The sequence below is a fragment of the Neltuma alba genome, unplaced genomic scaffold (assembly GCF_004799145.2).
Source record: "Neltuma alba isolate B1F8T4 unplaced genomic scaffold, ASM479914v2 tig00003032_pilon, whole genome shotgun sequence".
Lineage (NCBI taxonomy): Eukaryota > Viridiplantae > Streptophyta > Magnoliopsida > Fabales > Fabaceae > Neltuma > Neltuma alba.
The window spans coordinates 58,731-77,314 of NW_021633117.1; the positions used below are offsets into that span (position 1 = coordinate 58,731).

At 33.9% G+C, this 18,584-nt stretch overlaps 2 protein-coding genes and 1 pseudogene across 2 annotated transcripts; all 3 read left to right on the forward strand.

The window, feature by feature from the left end:
- The first annotated feature begins 4,694 nt into the window (after positions 1–4,694).
- Positions 4,695–6,119, forward strand: LOC114740047 (transcription factor NAI1-like). Its single transcript, XM_028928161.1, has 4 exons — positions 4,695–4,736; positions 4,825–5,289; positions 5,572–5,901; positions 6,033–6,119. The coding sequence occupies exons 1-4, from the start codon at positions 4,695–4,697 to the stop codon at positions 6,117–6,119; spliced, it is 924 nt and encodes a 307-aa protein (XP_028783994.1).
- A 6,116-nt stretch (positions 6,120–12,235) lies between these two features.
- LOC114740048 (transcription factor bHLH19-like) lies at positions 12,236–12,592 on the forward strand. Its single transcript, XM_028928162.1, has one exon. The coding sequence runs from the start codon at positions 12,236–12,238 to the stop codon at positions 12,590–12,592; it is 357 nt and encodes a 118-aa protein (XP_028783995.1).
- A 3,999-nt stretch (positions 12,593–16,591) lies between these two features.
- Positions 16,592–17,881, forward strand: LOC114740049 (transcription factor NAI1-like; annotated as a pseudogene).
- Positions 17,882–18,584: the final 703 nt, after the last annotated feature.

Here is an 18,584-nt window from a genome sequence, read left to right on the forward strand (position 1 = left end):
CCCTTTGGAAAATCCACTATTGGCATTACCATTATTGCTCAGGTACATGGTGATGTGCAAATAATTATATTGAGCATAATTCATATAATATTATAATGACTTGTGTGTTTGGCAAATTTAATTTGAAATCTTTGAAATCTTGTGACTATATATAATGCAGGTGGGTGATGAATACAGGACGCCAGTGAATGAAGTGGTGAAAAACCTACGACAAATTCTATTATTAGGCTGATCCGTCCTAGTGTATCATGCTTCATTGTTGGCCAAAACATCCAGAAAAAAAAATGTCATGCTTCGTGCATGTGCGTGAGACACAAATTTAATGTCTGAATTAATGAAGTAATTCTAATTAGAGATGATTTTTCTCTGCGAAGGAATCTCATGACAGCGACTCCAAAGAGATTTTAGGCAATTTTGGAAATAGTAAGGAAGGTTGGTGTGTCTATGTATTTTCTTTGTTTTCAAAGAAAAATTATGTTTGTTGGTAATTCATATGAAGCAAGAAATAAAAATTAGCATGAGAGAACACACACACACACAAGATGCTAGTTCATACTCCCTCCAGTAATCATAAATATAATTTGTGCCTAGGTCCATCTCACATATATCAAGAAAACAATTCAAAACTAATTAAAATATTAAAGTTATCATAAAATTATTCGGCCAGTTTTCAATGTTATTTTTATATTATATTAATTTTGATCCGCTCCCTCTTGGTATCCTTATACTACCTCCGGTCCTAAATATAAAAGCTAGTTAATTAATTTGAGTAGATTAAAAAATAAGTTAAGTTAGTTATTTGTAATAAATAGGTGTTGTCTTTTCTAAAATATCTTATTAAGTAAGTATATTAGTTAAAACAATTATTATTAAAGGATTATCCTGGAAAAAAATGTATAAATATAAGAGACAAAATGGATTGAAGTCTTATATTTTGAACCAAAATAAAAGTCAAACAAGATTTTATATTAAGGACCGGAGGAGGAGGTAATATTAATTAAAGTTATAGACACACATATATATATATATATATATATATGTCAAATACAATTAATGCGATAAGAATATGTAGGGTGCCTTGTAATTGACTAAAGTTGCCCCGAGGTCTTGCTTTTTTCTTCTTTTTATTTTTTAGTAAACAAACATCATAAATGTTTTTTGCCAGCCAAAAAAAGGCACAAGAGAGTGAAAGTCAAAACAGATGGACAACAAATCAAGCATGCTTTCCAGGCCCAGAAAAAAAAAAAAAATCAAGCATGCTTCCAAATAAAAATGTGAACGGGACCTCTGACAAATCCAATTATTGATGCTGATGAAAATGATGGATACTACAGAAAAGAAATGGGTAAGTGCTAATTGGGATGGGAGTTTTTCCCATTCATATTGGCATTATTAAGAAAAATCTACGTTTTAAATGAATCTTTTGGAAATTATGAAATACATTTTCATTTTCGATTATACTTATTTCCCCCTTCCATATTATTGCGTCAAATCGAAAAAGGCCTAATTAGTAAGTTGCTTCTGAATCATACCCCCCTTCAATCTTCATTTATGCAAGGATATGCTTAGGCGAACACAAAACCGTCTTGTTAATTAGGGCTCTTTTTGTTTTTTTTCCCCCCTGAACATCAAACAGTATTCTCGTTACTGTAAACTTTTTTCAAGTAGATTTGCTCCACACACAAAGGTCAAAAATCGAACCCTTAACTTCTTGATTAATAATGAATACCAATACTACTCGTGTATTATATCTGTGTAGTTATCTGCTGTTATTTTATTTTTAATCGTTATTTAAAGGAGCGCACACATGATATTTCATTCAAAGCTCTCCAATCCAAGCTTTCTGTTGGAAGAAAAAAATTGGCTGATAACTCGCTTTTCTTACACTGGTGTCTCCGAGCTTCAATCTATTGGATTCACATATAGTTGTCGTCCGTGGATCTTCAGTTTCAATGGAAGAGGGAAGGGGGGCCTAGGAAGGATACAACATTTGAGAAATCCTCTAACACTGCCCTAATTGAGGTTAATTCTTCTCTTGTTAATAAGAATGTGACAAAAACCCACTCTATTTTCCTTGATTTTGTGAATATCAGATAGCCCAGGCTTCTTGTTGAAGGACATGGAGATTGCTATGGTTGAATAAATTGATGATGAGGGGGCCAAACTATATGAACGGCAATGTTTTCCTTTGTGCCAAATTAATGATAGTAGTGTGGATATGATACCATGCAAGATGTGAAAAATCCCAACTTTGTTAAGCTCGCTAATTAAGTGATTGCTGCCTTCAACCACACTTTAAAGGAAGCAAGATTGTGATCTATATAGAAGCTTAATGGAGAAGCAGATAAACCAAATATATTTAATGCAGGGGCCAGAAACGAAAAGATTCTCTGAAGATTCTTCTATATCGCAGCCAAATAAAGAGACATGAGCCAGCAGAGTTAATAGGTGGTGGGCCTTGTTATCCTTCTATATCAGCATGGTATTTGTGGGTGAGGGAACTGACCACAAATTATCTATGGATTATGAAGCTGTGTTCATTTGTGAATAACTGCCTTTTTTTGACGGTGACTGTTTTATGCCCATATTAGGATAGTCCCGGGGATCGACAAAATTATATTTATGGACCTGGATTTGATCGATGAAATTTATAATGAAGGACCTTAGGAACTGAAATTAAAGAACCTATAATGTTTCATATGGACGACAATACCCCAAAACAATGATTTCCCTCAAAAGTTATCACCTGAGATTCCTGTGATAAGTACAATACACTTTTATGGTTATTGCACCAAGCTTGAATTAAGTTCTTTTACTACATTGGTTTCTTAACTCTCAGCACAGTAAAGTTAATTTTAGCTCGTTCTTCTTTAAGTTTACAAGAAATTTGAAGATTGTCACTATCAAATTTCTGGTTTTTTTATTTTTTTTTTTTTCCAGCTCTCATCATTGAGAAAATAACTGCATAATCTTACAATCTTGTTTCAACTCTTGGCGTTATAAAATGATTACATTTTTAAAATTACAAGAGAGATGTTCAGGATCGTTTCGTCCCCTCGTGACAAAAATAAGATCTTTAGGTTCTTCAGAATAATTTTAATCTTTAAAATCTTTCGTTATAAATTTTGTCAAAACATTCAAACGTAATTTTGACGTAGTTTATATATGAATAATATTTGGAACAAATTATAAAATCATATACTATTCCTCGTTTTTTAGACTCTATTATTTAATATTATTTTAGCATTAAGGTGTATTACTCGTGGTGGCGAGGAAAATGGTATTGCTTAATCGATGGCGTGTCAATATTGTCGTCAAGTTTTAGAAGGAAGGAAAACTGAAACTTCCTTTGAACTTTAGCGAGTCTTGTTTCTGGTATTGCATATTCGTTATCATATCATGGGTCGCTCACAAAATTTGACTTATACGCAGGGGGTAGAGTTCACATAGAATCCACTAAAAGAAGAAGAAATTATACAGTCTGCAAACAAAACATGAAGTGGAAAAATCTGAGAAATGCAAATTAAAACAAAGTCTGGAGATTGAGTTATCATTATTTGAAAAACATAAGATTTTATTGAGTTAGCAATGATTGTAGTTATCGTGTTGATTTTCTTCACAGCAAAGGATTTGGTAATAAAAGATACCAAAATTGATTCACATGCAAACAGTCCATAGGACATGTGGGATTTTGTCCACTGGTTGAAATTAGAGTAATTATTGAAGTACTACCTTAGTCCTAATTATAAAAGCTAGTTGACTAATTTGAGGAGATTAAAAGATAATTAAGTTAGTTATTTAAATAAATAGATGTTCTCTTTTCTAAAATATCCTTACTAGTCAAATTTATTGGTTAGAACTATCATTATTAGAGGAATTATCTTAGAAAAAAAATACACAAAATGAAAAATAAAGCGGATTGGAGTCTTATAACTAGGACTAAAAATAAAGGTCAAATGATGTTTTATATTAAGGACTGGAGGTAGTATAAGCTAAGTATCACTATCATGATTTGGGATCTTTGCGAAGGTCATTTTCTATCAGTCTCACGGGTGTCTCACGTTTAGGCATTATGGCATATAATCAGACATAATTCTGGCATTTCCTCCATAGAACTTTATTTCTCTTAGATCAAAGCTTATTATATATATGCGAGCGCACTTGTATATATAATCGAGTCATTAACATCAAATAAATAAAAACTGTACAATGAAGTAACTGCATGCCTCACCAATAGTGGGGAATTTAATGGCACGCAAAACGACAAAGAAGAAAAGAGGATATAAGTCTAAAAAGTTGTATATCGCCACTCATATAAAAACAGGAATATATACATTATCACTTTTCATTTATAATGGGAAAAGATATGCGGAATATATATACACACACACAGCCAAGCACATCAGCAGTCTTTGCTGGTCCTCTGCTTTTGGTGAATAATCCTGGCCACTACATTCTTCTTCCTTTTCCCACTCTCTTTTTTCCTAGATGGGGCTCCTTTGTTTCCATTCTCACTACCAATTATTGACAAATAATACTAATTCATATTAATTAGTTTCATGCATGCACGTCCTCTATATGTATATATGACCAGCTAGATCGATGCTTTAATTTTGAGCACTTGTAGAGAAGTACAGTCTCGAGATAATACTCACCAATGTAATGTCTGATACCATCAGAGAGAAGTCTATATAATGGATCAGGAGTCATGGGAGGCTGGTTTTCACCAACATCTGGTAAGACCAAGATTCAAATCGTATATATCAAAACTTGTTAGTTTCATCGCACTTCAAATATTTGAGTGTTTATATTCAATTGTCGCAGGATATGGGTGGTGTTCAAGATTTCCACGACCAAGATTATTGTCACACGATGATGAATTTTGACGAGGAAGATAAAGAGCTCCTCAGGAACTTTACGCATCAAACAGGTCTACATTCGTCAGATTTAGATCCTCTGTGGTCGGAAACTGTATTATCTGCTCAAAGAGAAACAGAAACTAACGGCATCACTTCCGGCGACCAAGTGATGATGCCTCCTAGGGCATGCGTCCTGTCATTTGATAACTACAACGTGATACCAATAATCTCAAAACAAGAAGACTCCAATAAGAAACGTTTTTCGTCAAAAAGAATCAGCAGAGCGAGCCATAAGGCCGAACCAAGTGCTAAGAAGAAAAGAAGGTCTTCGGAGACCGTAATGGATCATGTAACTGCAGAGCGGATAAGAAGACGCCAAATTACAGAGGGCTTCGCAGCACTGTCTGCAACTATTCCGGGCTTGAAGAAGGTCAGTTTGTTCGTTGTACTGCAAAATTTTTACAATTATTAACGCCCATGTTTCTATGTTTATTTCTTTTGGGACAATGACCATTGATATTTTTCTTCTGTCGGAAAAAAAAACATTTATGTGTTTTTCAATTCATGTTTAAGGGTGGAAATCAAACTCTTTCGAGTATTAGGAGTTAAACAAAATTTCCCCGGCCCCTTTAAATGTAAGCCATTCCATGCATTAAGCATCCTCGCTTAAATTTTATTTATAATGTAATGTTTTACTGTGAATTGGATATAGTTAGACAAAATGACTATACTTGAGGAAGCTATCAAATACGTGAAACAACTTCAAGAACGGGTGACAAAACTAGAAAAAGTGACTCCAGTAATATCCATAAAGAAAATTGAGGTTGGCGAAAATGACGATTTCCGTGAGGCCGATGAAGTGCTTCCAAAGATTGAAGTAAGAGTTACGGATAATCAAGTGCTTCTTGGAATCCATTGTGTGAAACAAAAGGGCATTCAGTTCAAAATATTGAGCCTGCTTCAGAATTTCAATCTCTGTGTCACAAGTAGTAGCGTTTTACCATTTGGAAATTCCATTCTAGGCATTACCATTATTGCTCAGGTAATTATTAATGTATTATAATCATACTAAAGTACTAAACACAAGTTATATATACTTGTATTATGAAGACTACTTGTGCTTGGGGAATTTTAAATATTGTACTTTTTTTTTTTGGTGTGACTTCAATGCAGATGGGTGATGCACACAGGATACCAGTGAATGATGTGGTGAAAAACCTGCGACAAATTCTATTAAAGTCGCATGAGGTTGATCCGTAGTAGTGTATCATCCGTGCAAGGCAAATTTAATTAGCATCTCTTACTCTAAATGAATATGTTTTGTTTGCAAATTAATGTCATAACAAAGCCATGCATGTATTTGTTCGTGTTATTACTTGCTACTTTTATTCAAAAGTTGGTCACCTTTAAGTTGCTTGTGGGTATTGTTATTGTAACTATATGTGAATGGGACCTAGACTTCAACAAATTAGATGAGAAAGAGAGGGGCGAAGGATTGTCATTTTCTAAGCATGAGAGAGAAGTATGAGCTTTTACAAAACAAATTCGGCAAGTGGGTCATATGCGCTGTGCAGAGAAGACAAGGCAATTATGGAAAGTTGAACTATATACTCATGGACTGCAGCCATATAATCATATATATTAAGGCGTATCCTTTATATCGATCTAAACAATCTAAATAGTTTAATATCACTAAATAAAACTCATAATTTAGTAGTAATGGTTTTCTATAGGTGAATATATATATGTATGGATATAAAAAATACAGAATTATTTTTCTCATTGCTTTGTTTTATTTATTTTACTTTAATCTACATAATTAACATTTGCTAAAGTATTAATGTCAACAATTAATGTAAATTATAACTTCCAGGAACTAGTTCTGATGCTTATCAAAGTGATGAACACCCCAAGCTTATCATATCTAGATCATCTAGATTTGATTTGGATGGTTTAGATTTATTTTTTTAATTTTTTAAAATAATTATTTCAATGAGTATAGAATCTAAAAAATGATAATTTTTTAACTATCTTTTTTTGAAAAATAATTTTAAAAATAAAAAAATAGATCTGGACCATCCAAATCATATTTGAACGGTCTAGAATCTAGATATGATGAGTTTGGGGTATTCCTCACTTTAATAAGCACTAAAACTGGTTCCTAAATTCTACATCAAATCATAAACTATTGTAATGTATGAATCTTATTTTTCACATTTCCATATAAATAAATAAAGGCTTACACAGTTGGTATATGTAAATAAAGGTTGCCATATAGTTTTCTTATTCATTTACAAGATTATACGAAATCAACAAAAACCCATATCAAAGCCAAAGTTACCTTTTGATCAGAAATATTAAAGGTTAATGTACATTCAATATCCCAAAAAAAAAATTTCAACTGCATTCCGACACTCTAAAATATTTGTGATCTATTTAGCATCCTGAAGTATTTTTTTAATGCATCCAGCACTGTAAAATATTTTTTTTATACATCCAATGCTTTAAAATATTTTTTTAGGTGCATCCAGCACCCAAAAATATTTTTTGGTACATCCAGATATCAAGGATAAAAAAAAATACTTTAGGGTGGTGGATGCACCATAAAATACTTTGAGGTGTTGGATGTATTTAAAAAATATTTCATGATGCTAGATGTACCTTAACCCAAGATTAAAAGACAGAAATCTTGTTCGTACTTCATTGGTGTTAGGTATTAATTGTGATAATTGATTCAAAATATTGTCCTTATGGAACTTCTTAACTTGGATAATGAATAACTCTTCAAGAAATTTGCCGAGGGACCTGGTGAAAGTTATAAGCTACAAGAAATTCCTTGTCAAAACAAACTATGGCCTCTTATCCATTCCATTAGAACATATTTATTCTACTCATGATTTGAACAATTTCTCCATATATCCTTGAATCTCTCCCAAGCCTCATAGAATAACTCATCCAGATACTGCTCAAAAGAAAATAATTCACCCCTTAATATAGCTCGTTTCTTTTACCTTTATAATAAATCTGGCCTTGAACTTTGCCACAAGCTCATCCCAAGTCTTAATCGAATGTTCCAGCAAGGAATTCAACCATGGTTTCGCCTTGTGAGATAAAGACATGGGAACAATCTGAACCTCAAAGCATCTTTAGTAACCCCATTTTGCTTGAAGTTCTCGCATACTTCCACGAACTTGGTCAAGTGCTCATTACGATCATCACTGAAATTCCCTTCAAAAGTGCCAATTATCCCCATAGTTGAATCATAACTGGCTTGATTTCAAAATTCCTGGCTTGAATGTCTGGTAGCCAGATACTCGAATGAAAAGTCTACCCTTCCTTATCCAAATAGTCATCCAGAATATGCAAGTCATTCTCATCTTGTTCCGCTATCTTTTCTTTATCCAAGTACTCGAATCTCTAGTATGTTTTCAGTTTCTCCTGAACTAGAAGTAACCTCTTCTAAGATAACTTCCAGATTTCCTTGCATGCGTCAGGAAGTATCTACAAAGTCAAATCAAACACAAGAGTATCAAACTTATCAAATGAAATGAACAAAGTAAATACTACTATTCTATCTATAACTCTCTACAAATGCTAAAAGAAAGTTAAGTGTAACCAATCACACAATAAAGACAATCAACCTCAAGCAATCTTGTCGTTAGTCCTTGCAACGGCACCAAAAACTTGTTCGCCGAATAGCTCAACCGCAAGCGGACAAGTTGCAAGTAACATAAAAAGTATTGTTCCCTTAGAGATTAAGGCTACATGAGTTAAAAGTCATAATTGTGTTCTTGACTAGGTTAAGTAAAGCAAAAGTTGTAAAAGAGTTTGTGAATGAGATTAGGAAAACAATGATTTAAATCAATATGAAATCAACTTGACTTTGAGACAAATAAGGGTCTAGGGTTATTTTTCACTAAAATACTTCATAAAACTTGATTAATCACTTCTTAGTAGTAGTTAACAATAAGTTCAGTTAGCCAGGGTTCGCAGAATTGATTAAGCTTTCTCAAGTCAAAACCAAATTTTTGCAATCCCAAAAAATAGAGCAATTTCTTGCATTTGTTTGAAAAAGGTTGCACATCGAAAACCAAAACCTTTTTATGCTATGCTATGTTAAGATATATATCTCTATTCTATCAACAAACCTTCCATTCAATAAGATAAATTTCTGGACTAGCACATTTTTACCAAGTTCATAGAGTAATTTACTTTCTTAAGCTTCAACTAATCAACTAATCATCCAAATGATGGCCAGACACAAGGAAGCATTAAGCTCAAGGTAGAAACAACAAAACCTTATCATTAACACAAAGAGTGAGTTTAAAACAAGTCTTAATCCATACAATAGATCAAAATAACCCTAGGATGACTATTCTAGCTACACATGTTTAGCAAAGCCACAACTATAAGAAGTTACTACTAGTTTACAGAAACAGGGAGAGGGGAAGAAGAAAACCTTAAAAAAATGAGGAAAAAACTTCCAATCTCTTGTAGCTTCAAGTCTAAAGATCCAACTTCAAAACCTCCAAACCCTAGTAGAGCAAGCCTCCAAATGAACCCAAAGGCAAAGTGTGTCTAAAAACGACAAATCTCCCCACATATCACCCTAAATTTTAAGTACGGCATAAAATGCATAGTTATGAGGGGTCAGGCGCAATGGCAGATATGGTCATCTGCCACCGCAGGTATCACAGACTGGGCCTCTTGAAAGGGTTGGACACCGTCGTGGATATGATCAGGTGCCGCGGTGCCTTGCACAGAATAGCAACTCTTGGGACAGATAGGGGCATCGCGGTGGATATGGTTAGATGCCGTGGGAATTAGACCAAATGCCTTCCCTTCTTTTCTATCAAAACCCACTGTGACAGTTTTCCTCATTCGCCACGGCGGTTGGTCCTTGTTTCAGCTTCTTTGCTTCTAATCTCTCTTCCTTGCTCACTCCGGGCTTTTTCCTGCACAATTAACTTCCAATATATAAGGAGAGCTAACAAGTTGAATAAATGGGAATTTCGAGAGGTTATCATGGGTTTATATAATTTGTTTGTCTAGGTGGAGATCAAACTTTTTGACTGCGTAGTACTTAAGTTAAACAATTCCATGCCATAATACGCTTCTTCTTCTTCTTCTTTTTTTTTGGCTGGGTTGTCTAATTAAAGTGTCACTGTGAGTTGGATTCATATAGTTGGACAAGTGAACCAACTGGACGAAGCTACCAAATACGTGAAACAACTTCAAGAACGTATAAGAGAACTAGAGAAAGATCCATCATTTACGTCGACGAAGAGAATTGAGTTTGGTGAGAATAATGAAGACGACTTCTACAAAGTCAACGAAGAACTCCTAAGATTGAAGTTAGAGTTGCAGTAGAACCAAATACTGAGTTTGCTTGAAAACTTTCATCTCTATGTCACCGGTAGCGCAGCGTCTTGCCATTTGGAAAGTCGACTATTGGCATTACCATTATGCCCCCCCAATCCTCCTCTTTTGCAAGCAAACATCCACGTACCAACAACATAATCAAATCGATTAAGAAAAGGCTGACTTTCATGAAATCATGATAAAGAAAAAGTTACTTTAGATACGATAATAATTGACGGCTGAGGTTATGCTTCCTAGATGGATGTGTCAATCTGAAATAGACAAAGAATGGAGCCCGCATGCTTCCAATCTGTGTTTTTACTTAACACGTTTATTATTGCAGTCGGTGAAAATGATGCATCCACAGCAATAATACGAAAGTCCAATACACTTTTGCCTTTAGGCTTTACAGGAGTAGTACTGTTCACACACCTCCAAATTCGACAGGGTTTTACATAGAGTCGTCTGATTAACACAGTTCTTTATCCAAGTTTAGGAAACAGTTGGAAATGAATTGGAAGTTAAATTTATAAAAGTTGCAGGAGAAATAGATGTTTACAAGCCAGGAGTCTCATCTCAGATTTCGTGGTGATGGCTCAAACTGTCTGTGTTAAGGCCATTTTCTATCAGTTTCATGTGTGTCTCACGTTTAGGATAGAGCAGACCATACCCACATGGAAAAATTCTTTGCATGTATTTTATTTATCATCTATAAGCTGTGCTAGAGGAAGAAAAACGGGCACGACGATGGCCGCAGGAACAGATAAAACAAGAGAAGTATGTGGAAGCCTTTTGTTATGTTCTATCACTTATCATATATTAAAAGAAGGTATTAGCACGCATATCAGTCTTTGCTTTCATCTTTTAGAGAATGGTTTTTGCTTCTACTACATACTCATTCTTTCTTTCTTTTCTTTTAATTTCTTCCTTTCTCACACTCTCTTTTTCCTAAGTGGGGCTCACTGTTTCCATCTTCATCATTTATTGACTACTAGCTAAGTCAAATAATATTCATGCATATTCGTTCCAGATATAAATATATAGATATAGAGGACTCATCAACATGCCCTTAAATACATGTTCCGAGTCTCGGGAAAGAATATTCGTCTAATGGAGGAGCCATGGGAGAATGATTTTCCTCACTATCCTAAAATTAAGACCGAGGACTCCCATCACATACATACATATATCGCAATCTTTTTATTGACTCGAGTAGTTCTTCAAATGTGATGTTATAATATTTCAATTGTGATCGCACGATATGGATGATGCTCAAGAATTCCAAGATTGTCAGGCGACGATGAATTTGGACGAGGAAAGTTTTTGAGGAACATTATTGTGCAGAAACCAGGTGGTCATTGTTCATCGGATTTGGATACTCCATGGTCCAGAAATTGTATCGTCTTCTCAAAGAGTGAAACCGAAAATAACGGCTCTAATTCCAGCAGCACGGGATGGTCTCCTACCGCATGCGTTCGGTCACTTGATAACTCGGCCGTAAACCAATCACAACGAAACAAAGAAGAAGAATTTGATACACTGAAACTCTGTTCATCCCCAAGAGCAGAGTGGGGCATAACAAAGTTGAAGCCAAAGAATAATAAAAGGAGGCGTTCAGAGACAAAGGAGAGGATCATATACGGCAGAGAGGAGAAGGAGACAACAATCACAGAGAAGTTCATTGCATTTTCTGCAAATATTCCCGGCTTGAAGAAGGTCAGTTTGTTTCTTGTTCTCCAAAATTTACAATTAATTAATTAATTAATACCTCTTTTGATGCCTTTCGGGGGACATATATGGCATAAAAAATTACTTTATTTATATATTCAACAAATTTGCGGGAGGTTTATATAATCTATTTGTCTAGGTGGAGATCAAACTTTTTGACTACGTAGTACTAAGTTTAAAAAGACATTTTTTTTGCTAGAAAGTTAAATAATTCCATGCCATGGTATGCTTTTTTTGGTGTAGCTAAGTTGTCTTAATTAAAGTGTAGTTTATTGTGAGCTGGATTTATGCCGTTGGACAAAGTGACTATACTGGACGAAGCTATCAAATACATGAAACAACTTCAAGAACGTGTAAGAGAACTAGAGAAAGATCCATCACTGACAGCCGTAAAGAGAATTGAGTGTTGTGAGAATGACGACGACTTCTATGAGGTCAATGAAGAACTGCCTAAGATTGAGGTTAGAGTTGCAGAGAACCAAATGTTTATGGGAATCCATTGCGAGAAACAGAAGGGCATTGAGTTCAAAATATTGAGTTTGCTTGAGAATTTTCACCTCTCTGTCTCCAGTAGCAGCGTCTTGCCATTTGGAAAATCCACTCGTAGCATTACTATTATTGCGCAAGTAGCGATGTGCAAATAATCATACCATACTATTATGATGATGACTTGTGTTTGATTTGGGAAACTCAATTTGAAATCTTGAAATTTTTAGATTGGCTATATGGATTATACAACGGCTTTGTGTTCTATTAATGACAAAAATTTTAGATAAATTATTGATGAAAAAGTCCTGCTCTGCAACTTCATTGAATGTTTTCTTTAGTATTTCCTTACTCTTTTTTAGAGAACTACCATCCTTACCAACGCATGACCCTTTTTGTAGGTTGATACCTTTAGTAGTAATTCATATAAAGTAAGGAATAAAAATTTATAGGGGAGAATCTATATATGAGATGCTAGTTCATGCTCCCCCCTGTCATAAATAAAATTGTAAGTTCATTGACACGTATCAAGAAAATAATTCAAAACTAATTAAATTATTAAAGTTGTCGCTACTTTTGTACTATATTAATTTTCATATTAATTAAAGACATACATGTAAAAAATAATTAACGTTATAAAAATACGCAACGTGAATTATAATTAGGATTAAAAAATCCCCTAAAAAATAACCTATATTTAGGATTGAATAAGAGTAGAAAGCAAAAGACAAACCTCCTAATCGTCCTAGTGATTTTATATGGTTCTATTTCAAACGATGTTCAATGCACGAAGACTAATTACGTTGCCCCAAAAGTCTTTTTTTTCCCCTTCTTTTTATTTTTTACTAACAAAAATCATAAGAAACTAAAAGCCAAAACAGATGGAGATCAGATCAATCCAAATAAAAGGGAAGAAACCCGTGTTAGTGTGAACGAGATGTCTGATAAATTTAATTATTTATGTTGCTGATGAAAATGATAGAAAATAAGTGGGTAAGTGACTGGTTTGCGTCCATATTAGGAGGATCGAGAAAATTATATTTATGGACCTGGATTCGATAAAATTTATAACGAAGGGCCTAAGAACTGGAATTCTTCTTAAGAATTGAAAGAACCTATGATGTTTGAAATGGACGAAAATATCCCAAAACATTTTCCCTCAAAAGTTATCATCTGATATATATATATATATATATATATTCCTGTAATGATTAAGTACAATAGACTTTTATTATCTGATTATCCTATCAAGTCAAGTTTCAATTAAGTTCTTTTACTACAATAGCTCGTGCTTCTTTAAGTTAGACGAACCTGTGAAGATTGTTGGTTTTTAATTTTCTTTTTTCTTAGCTCTCATCATTGAGAAAATCACTCCATAATCTTCCTTAATTTACAAGAGACTTGACAGATCATCACTATCAAATTTTATGTTTGCTTTATTACAATGTAATCCTGTTTCTCAACCCTTGGCATTATAAAGTGATCGCACTGAGAGATGTTCAGGATTGTTTCGTTCCCTTACGAGAAAAGTAGGTTCTTTTGTGGTTCTTAAGTATAATTTAAATCTTTAAAATCTTTCATTATAAATTTTTGTCAAAACTGGGCTATTCAAACGTAACCTCCCGTATTTTGTATATGACTAATATTTGGATTATATTATAACAACATAAACTATTCCTCGTTTTTCAGTCTCTCTATTATTTAACATTACTTTAGCATTACGTTGTATTACTCGTGGTGGTTGGCAAAAAAAAAACCAGAGACAGAGATTGCATTACTTGTGATGTTAAATTTTTTTAATTCCTTTTCAAAGAGTTCGAGTTTTTAAGCCATGACGTCTGCCTCTTGTCGTCAGTTAATTTCTTCCATTATTGCAGATTTGTTGTCGAAGCATGTGTCAAATTTTCATTATTACCACTATGTTAAGAACACGTGATTTTGTGTTACCAATGATTTTGAGTACAATTTAATAAAGAGTATGTAACTTTTATCATGTTCATTCCGCAGCACCACTTTCACATGAGCCAGTAAGGTTTTAAAGGAATGGTTTAAGAAATAGATAACCAAAAAAAGTGGGGAACTATACGTGGCACACTCATATTTGTGAGAGTTTTAATATCATGACAATCAATTAGCTGCTTCTTCATAATAATAATTAAAAATTATTAAATACATTTGAATATTCTGCCATCTACAATAATATCATACTTAATAACGGCCACAGGTGTACAAGTTTATACATATAACAGGGTAAGTTTAGAACATTTTTTTTAATTTTTACTCTAGTATTCTCCTATTGAAACTAATTCTATTCAAGACACAATTAGACACTAAATGTAAACACTTTTCTCGTGAAAATTCAAATTTCAATTCGTCACATTTGAGAAACTAAGCCCTCCCGCCAAAGCCAACTCCTTTCGTAGCTTATAGAACATATTCTTTAGTATGGATTTTAATTATTGTGGTCATTATTATCAAATTTCTAAAAGGAAATGTTATTAGATATTGTTGCACATAAAAGGTCTCACAATGCATTGATTTTTATCATGTATATGAAAGCAGGAAACATATATAAGAATTTACTTGGCGGCACAGCTGGCAAACTCCACGCCTCTCTCCACAAGCTAGCTTCAAGGAGGTCTTTCAAGGCGTTCTAAATCACATGGGAGTCGTGCGAATAAATTTGAAAAAAATAAATAACCTACATTTCAACAAAAATGTTGATATTTTCCTTAAATACCATTAATATATGTAGACATGTACTACCTTAGATCCGGTCCTTTCTGTAAGGAACTAATAACGGAATCATCAAGATCAAAGATGGTTAAAATTAAATCATATGCCATAAATATAATGCACATACAATTTTTTTCAAAAATATCATCATTATATGGAGTTGACTAGGTTCATTGTAAAATATCATTCTTCTTTTGTTAATAAGGATATATATATAAGGGAAATTTTAATAAATACTTCAGACAAGACATTGTTGTCTCTTATAAATAAGATTAAGAGAACTGCCCCAAAATTTTCTTATAAATACAAGAGGAAAGGTATATTTTCACACAAAGCCAAACCTTCGAAATGATAGTTATTTTGGGGAATTCTTAAAAAGTTAAGATCCTTAGCTGTCATTAGGTTACTCAAATGAAGGCCCTCATGTGTCAGTTGTAATCCCATGAACTAGATCCACTGATTCTGTTCCTTTCAAGAAACACGTTTGTCAAAATTACCAGAAGTTAATTGACAAACGGAGGCATATATAGAGCTACTATAGGACACGGGAACCGGTGCACTGGTTGAAATCAATACGATTTACCAGCGCCACAAAGTAGTTCTTGAAGTATAAGTGTCATTATCATGATTTTGGGATCTTTGCTGAGGTCGTTTTCTATCAATCTCACGGTGTGCTTCACGTTCAGGCACAATTATCGCAGGATGTGGCATGATCTATATAATCGACTTTGTTTTAAAAGTAAAATGGTTGCAATCGTACAGTTTCTTAAGGAGAGACTAGAAACATCAAATAAACAATAGCCACAGGACATTGAAGTCTATTTTATGGAGAGGATCAGTCGGGCCTCACCAATAAGAGGCAACTTTAGTGCATGCTAAACGATAAACAAGAAAAGAGTGTAAAGTCTAAAAGTTGTATATGGCAAGTCATGCATATATATAAAAACAGGGATATATACACCTATATGGATGATCATTTTCATATATAATGAGGAAATATATACAGCCGAGCACATCAATATATAGTCTTTGCCGATCCTCTCTCTTTTTGGTGAATAATCCTGGCCACTACGTTCTTCTTCATGGTCAATTATTGGCAAATAATACTAATTCATATTAATTTCATCCATCCACGTCCTCTCTCTCTCTCTCTCTCTCTACACACACACACACGCACACACCCGACTAGACAGATTCTTTATTATTTTAAGCGCTTGTTGGAGAAGTATAGTCTCGAGGTAATACTCATCAATATATTTTCTGATCTCATCAGAGAGAAGTCTAATTAATGGATCGGGAGTCATGGGATGCTGGTTTTCACCAACATCTAGTAAGACCAAGATTCAAATAGTATATATCAAAACTTGTTAGCTTGATCGCACTTCAAATATTTGATGGTAATATTTCAACTATCGCAGGATATGGGTGGTGCTCAAGATTTCCACGGCCAAGATTGTCACTTTGACGAGGAAGACAAAGAGCTCCTCAGAAACTTTATGCATCAAACAGATCTACAGTCGTCAGATATAGATCCTCTGTTGTTGGAAACTGTATTATCTTCTCAAAAAGAAACTGAAAATAAAGGCATCACTTCCGGCGACCAAGTGATCATGTCTCCTCGGGCGTGCATTCTGTCATTTGATAACCACGACGTGAAACCAATAATCTCAAAACAAGAAGACTCCAATAAGAAACGTTGTTCGTCAAAAAGAATCACCAGAGCGAGGCATAACGATGAACCCAGTTGTAAGAAGAAAAGAAGGTCTTCGGAAACAGTAATGGATCACATAATGGCAGAGAGGAGAAGGCGACGCCAAATTACAGAGGGCTTCGCAGCACTTTCTGCAACTATTCCCGGCTTGAAGAAGGTCAGTTTTTTCCTTGTACTTCAAAATTTTTACAATTGTTAATTCCCATGTTTTTATGTTTATTTATTTGGGGACATGCAATTAATTACTATTCATTCATGTTTTTCTTCTGATGTCCCAAAAAAAAAACATTTTCAGTTCGTGTTTAAGAAGAGGGAATTGGTGAATTAGGTGATGATCTTTTCGAGTGTTAAACAAAATTTCCCTGGCCCCCTCAAAATATAAGCCATTCCATGCATAATTAAGCATATCCTCGCTTTCTTAAATTTTATTTTTAATGATGTAGTGTCTTACTGTGAATTGGATATAGTTAGACAAAGTGACTATACTTGAGGAAACTATCAGATACGTGAAACAACTTCAAGAACGCGTGACAAAACTGGAAAAAGAGACTTCAGTAATATCCATAAAGAAAATTGAGGTTGGCGAAAATGACGATTTCCATGAGACCGATGAAGTACTTCCAAAGATTGAAGTAAGAGTTGCAGAGAAGCAAGTGCTTCTTGGAATCCATTGTGAGAAACAAAAGGGCATTGAGTTCAAAATTTTGAGCTTGCTTGAGAATTTTCATCTCTGTGTTAAGAGCAGTACCGTCTTGCCATTTGGAAATTCCACTCTTGGCATTACCATTATTGCTCAGGTGATTAATTAATAATGTACTGAACACAGTTTATATATATATATATATATATATATTATGAAGACTTGTGCTTGGGACATTTGAAATTCTGAATTTTTGTGATTGGTAATGCAGATGGGTGAGGAATACGGATGCCAGTGAATGAAATGGCAAAAAACCTAGGACAAATTCTACTGAAGTCGCATGAAGTGGATCCGTACTAGTGTTGTCGATGCAAGACAATTTTCATATATAATTCTAAAGATGTTTTGTTTGGAAATTAATAATGTCATAACAACTCGAAAGAGAACTAAGTAATGTTATTAAAATTAGATCGAGCTTGACTGAGGAATCAGTATTGTTGGTCTGATTCGGGTTGCATTTTCTATATCGCTGCCATGCATGTATTCGTGCTACTACTTTTATTATATTCTTTAGTTAGTCACCTTTTTTTGTGTGCACTGTATGTAAGCGGACCTACACATCAACAAAATATAAGCATTAGAGAGAAGAATGAATTTTTTACCAGGTCATTTTTGGACAACCAACTGAAGAGAGAAAGAATCTATCTAAACAGCCTAAAATAGTTCAATATAAATAAATAAAACTCATATTTTAGTAATAGTGGTTGAATATATGGATATAAAGGTAAGAACACAAAAATAATTTTATTTATAAAATTATTATTTCATTATTTTTATTTTATTGGTAAGCTACATAATTTATATATATATTCTTAAGTATCAGTATGAAGATTATCTAATATAGATGATAAAATCTACAGAAAATCACATACTATTTATAAATTGTTATATATGCGTCTTATTTTTCACATTTCCATATAATTAAAAAAATGAACAGAGGCTTACAGAGTTGGTATGTAAATAAAGATAATTGCCATATATGTAGTTTTCCTATTCGATTGCA

Excerpts from the sequence above, each read along its gene's own strand:
- LOC114740047 (XM_028928161.1), top strand. The coding sequence starts at position 4,695 with ATGGATCAGGAGTCATGGGAGGCTGGTTTTCACCAACATCTG. Across the intron at positions 4,737-4,824 it reads CTGGTTTTCACCAACATCTG|GATATGGGTGGTGTTCAAGA; the intron begins GTAAGACCAAGA and ends CAATTGTCGCAG. Across the intron at positions 5,902-6,032 it reads GCATTACCATTATTGCTCAG|ATGGGTGATGCACACAGGAT; the intron begins GTAATTATTAAT and ends ACTTCAATGCAG.
- LOC114740048 (XM_028928162.1), top strand. The coding sequence starts at position 12,236 with ATGCCGTTGGACAAAGTGACTATACTGGACGAAGCTATCAAATACATG.